At 37.0% G+C, this 2,444-nt stretch overlaps 1 protein-coding gene across 1 annotated transcript; it reads left to right on the forward strand.

Annotated features, from left to right (window-relative positions):
- The first annotated feature begins 529 nt into the window (after positions 1 to 529).
- On the forward strand, positions 530 to 1,066 carry LOC124895151 (NAC domain-containing protein 20-like). Its single transcript, XM_047405596.1, has one exon. It carries the CDS (start codon positions 530 to 532, stop codon positions 1,064 to 1,066), a length of 537 nt encoding a protein of 178 aa, XP_047261552.1.
- The last annotated feature ends 1,378 nt before the right edge of the window (positions 1,067 to 2,444 follow it).

Here is a 2,444-nt window from a genome sequence, read left to right on the forward strand (position 1 = left end):
GTCATGCTCCAATGAGGTTTCGAACATCGTGTGAAAAACTCCAAAATATTATGCTGTGTAGGATAACAAGAATATTCAGCATTTTCAAAAATTCATGAATATTCAACTTAATAATATTGATGGGAGACACACGTGCAATTCGCGTATCCTAAACTAATATAAATGCAAACGAATGTACGTGCAATAAGTGTCACACATGCATATATCACTCATGCATATGCGACACGTGTTGTCCATGCAAGTATATTATGCATGAAGGACAAATGTTGGACATGCACATATAATTCATGTAAAAAAAAAATTAAAAAAAGCAGGAGAAGAAGAAGTGGGCCATTTGATGTAATAATTAAAAAATTGGGCCAATATTTGTAATAATTTTAATATATTGGGTGTACAATGTAATTATTCTCTTTATAATTTCTATAAAAACCCTTGCCCATTATGTGTTAAAACATCCTAACCTAATTTGCCTCAAGCTCACCATTATCTTTCAGAAACCCTAAATTCTCTCAAGGCTAGCAATCGAGGCATGGAGCAGAAGGGTGTGAGTTCAGGTTTCCGTTTTCATCCAAATGATACGGAAGGACTTACATTTTTGCAAAAATTCATGGCAAAACAAGAAATGAATGATTCTGGATTCATAACCACAAACATAGATGTCTATGATTCAGAAGAAGAGCCATGGAAGATTTATAGTCGTGGAGTACCTTGCGGTGCTGTTGATGACAGTCTGTATCGCTACTTCATCACAAAGAAAAGTAGTAACCTTGGAAATTGGAAACTACAAGGTGAGGGTAAACCAGTTTACCGTGACTCATCATCGTCAACAGTTCTTATTGGATGCAAGAAGAAGATGTCTTACATGATTAATAATAACGAGGAGCATAGAGAAGATGATGGACACTACTGGCTAATGAAGGAGTACGAGCTCTCTAATGTTATTCTCCATCAGTTTGATGATGACCGTAGAGACTATGTTTTGTGTGCTATCAAGAAGAAGCTTATTGAGACTTGTTTTTCGGAGATAGAAAATGTTTCTGAGGAATTTGGAGCAATCCAAGTATGAAGTTTGAAGAATCACATGAAGCTGTTAAGGTTGAACCATTACAAATAGCTGCCAAGGATGTTTTATATTTTTGAAGATTAGTGATGTTTTCTCGTCTGTGCAATTAAGGCATGGACGAATATTTAGCTTCTGATTCAGTTAGTATTCGTCATGTATCCTATTTTAATTTTCATTACTACCTGTTGCTTTATTTGCTCTATCTATATAGTTATTGTGATGCCATTATTTTTGTAACGAACCCGAATTCTCAACTCAACAATCAAAACAAGGAGTGAACGAAACTAATAAATTTTGATTAATAGAAAAGGGAGAAATTACAATATGAAAGAGCATGAATAGTAGTAGAAGGGGATGAGAGAATTAGAGAGAATTGGGATGAGAAACATAGACTTTGCTTAGGCAATTATCACAATTTGCGTAACCTATTTTTCTCCCACAAGTGCTCTTTATCAACACGGATCTCACACATTGCCACTTAAGATGGTCTTGGGCTGTTTTGCCAATACGGGTCTAGCCCCATTCATAACAATACCTCTAGCCCCAATAAGAACCTTGTCCTCAAGGTTCAAGTTGTAAAGCCTTGCACCAACAACAACATCGTCAAACACCCATGGCTGAACATGAACAAAGAACTTCCTCACATTTATGGAATTCTTGACAGACCTTGCAGCACTACTTTGGTGTCCAAAAAATCTCCTTAGCAATGTCCTACAAAACAATTCATTAAAAAGAGTCTTGTAGCCTGCTACAACTACCACATTGGCTCTAATAGCCTCATAAAGAGTTGAAGCTATTTGCATAATCTTTTCATTCTCTGGATGGACACATTTTAATATTCCCACATGAGAAGGCAAAACGTTTGACGCTATATGGTTGTGTTCCCTAACTGCCTGGTCATATACACCTTCACGAATGTGCTCATGGATACTACTAGGGACGTGACTTAATATTGATAAATTGGGAAACATTTTACGCACCAAACTTGTGCATAGAAACCCCAAGGCACAACAGAAAAGTAAGTCAAACCCTTGCATAAAATTAATCAATATTTTGCAAGGTACAACCAGATCAAAATGTTTATCTGCTAACTGCTTTGTTTGCTGATTACGTCTTTCAAGATCAGTTTTGTGGGTACCAGAAAAACTTTTGACGTACCTCCTTGCATCAACCCTACCAAGTAAATGAAACTAAGTGCCCTAGAATAAGAAAATTCTCCACACGTTATACGAGGAACCAACTAGCACGTGCTCACTGAAGGCAACATCTTGAGCACAATAGAATTCCAGTAATGGTAGTGGCTTCGTGTTCACTGTATAACCTATGGGAGCCTTGGACATAGAACTTATACCTGGCTCCCATACACAAAGGTTCGTTGCAG

This window comes from Capsicum annuum, unplaced genomic scaffold (genome assembly GCF_002878395.1).
Source record: "Capsicum annuum cultivar UCD-10X-F1 unplaced genomic scaffold, UCD10Xv1.1 ctg80194, whole genome shotgun sequence".
Lineage (NCBI taxonomy): Eukaryota > Viridiplantae > Streptophyta > Magnoliopsida > Solanales > Solanaceae > Capsicum > Capsicum annuum.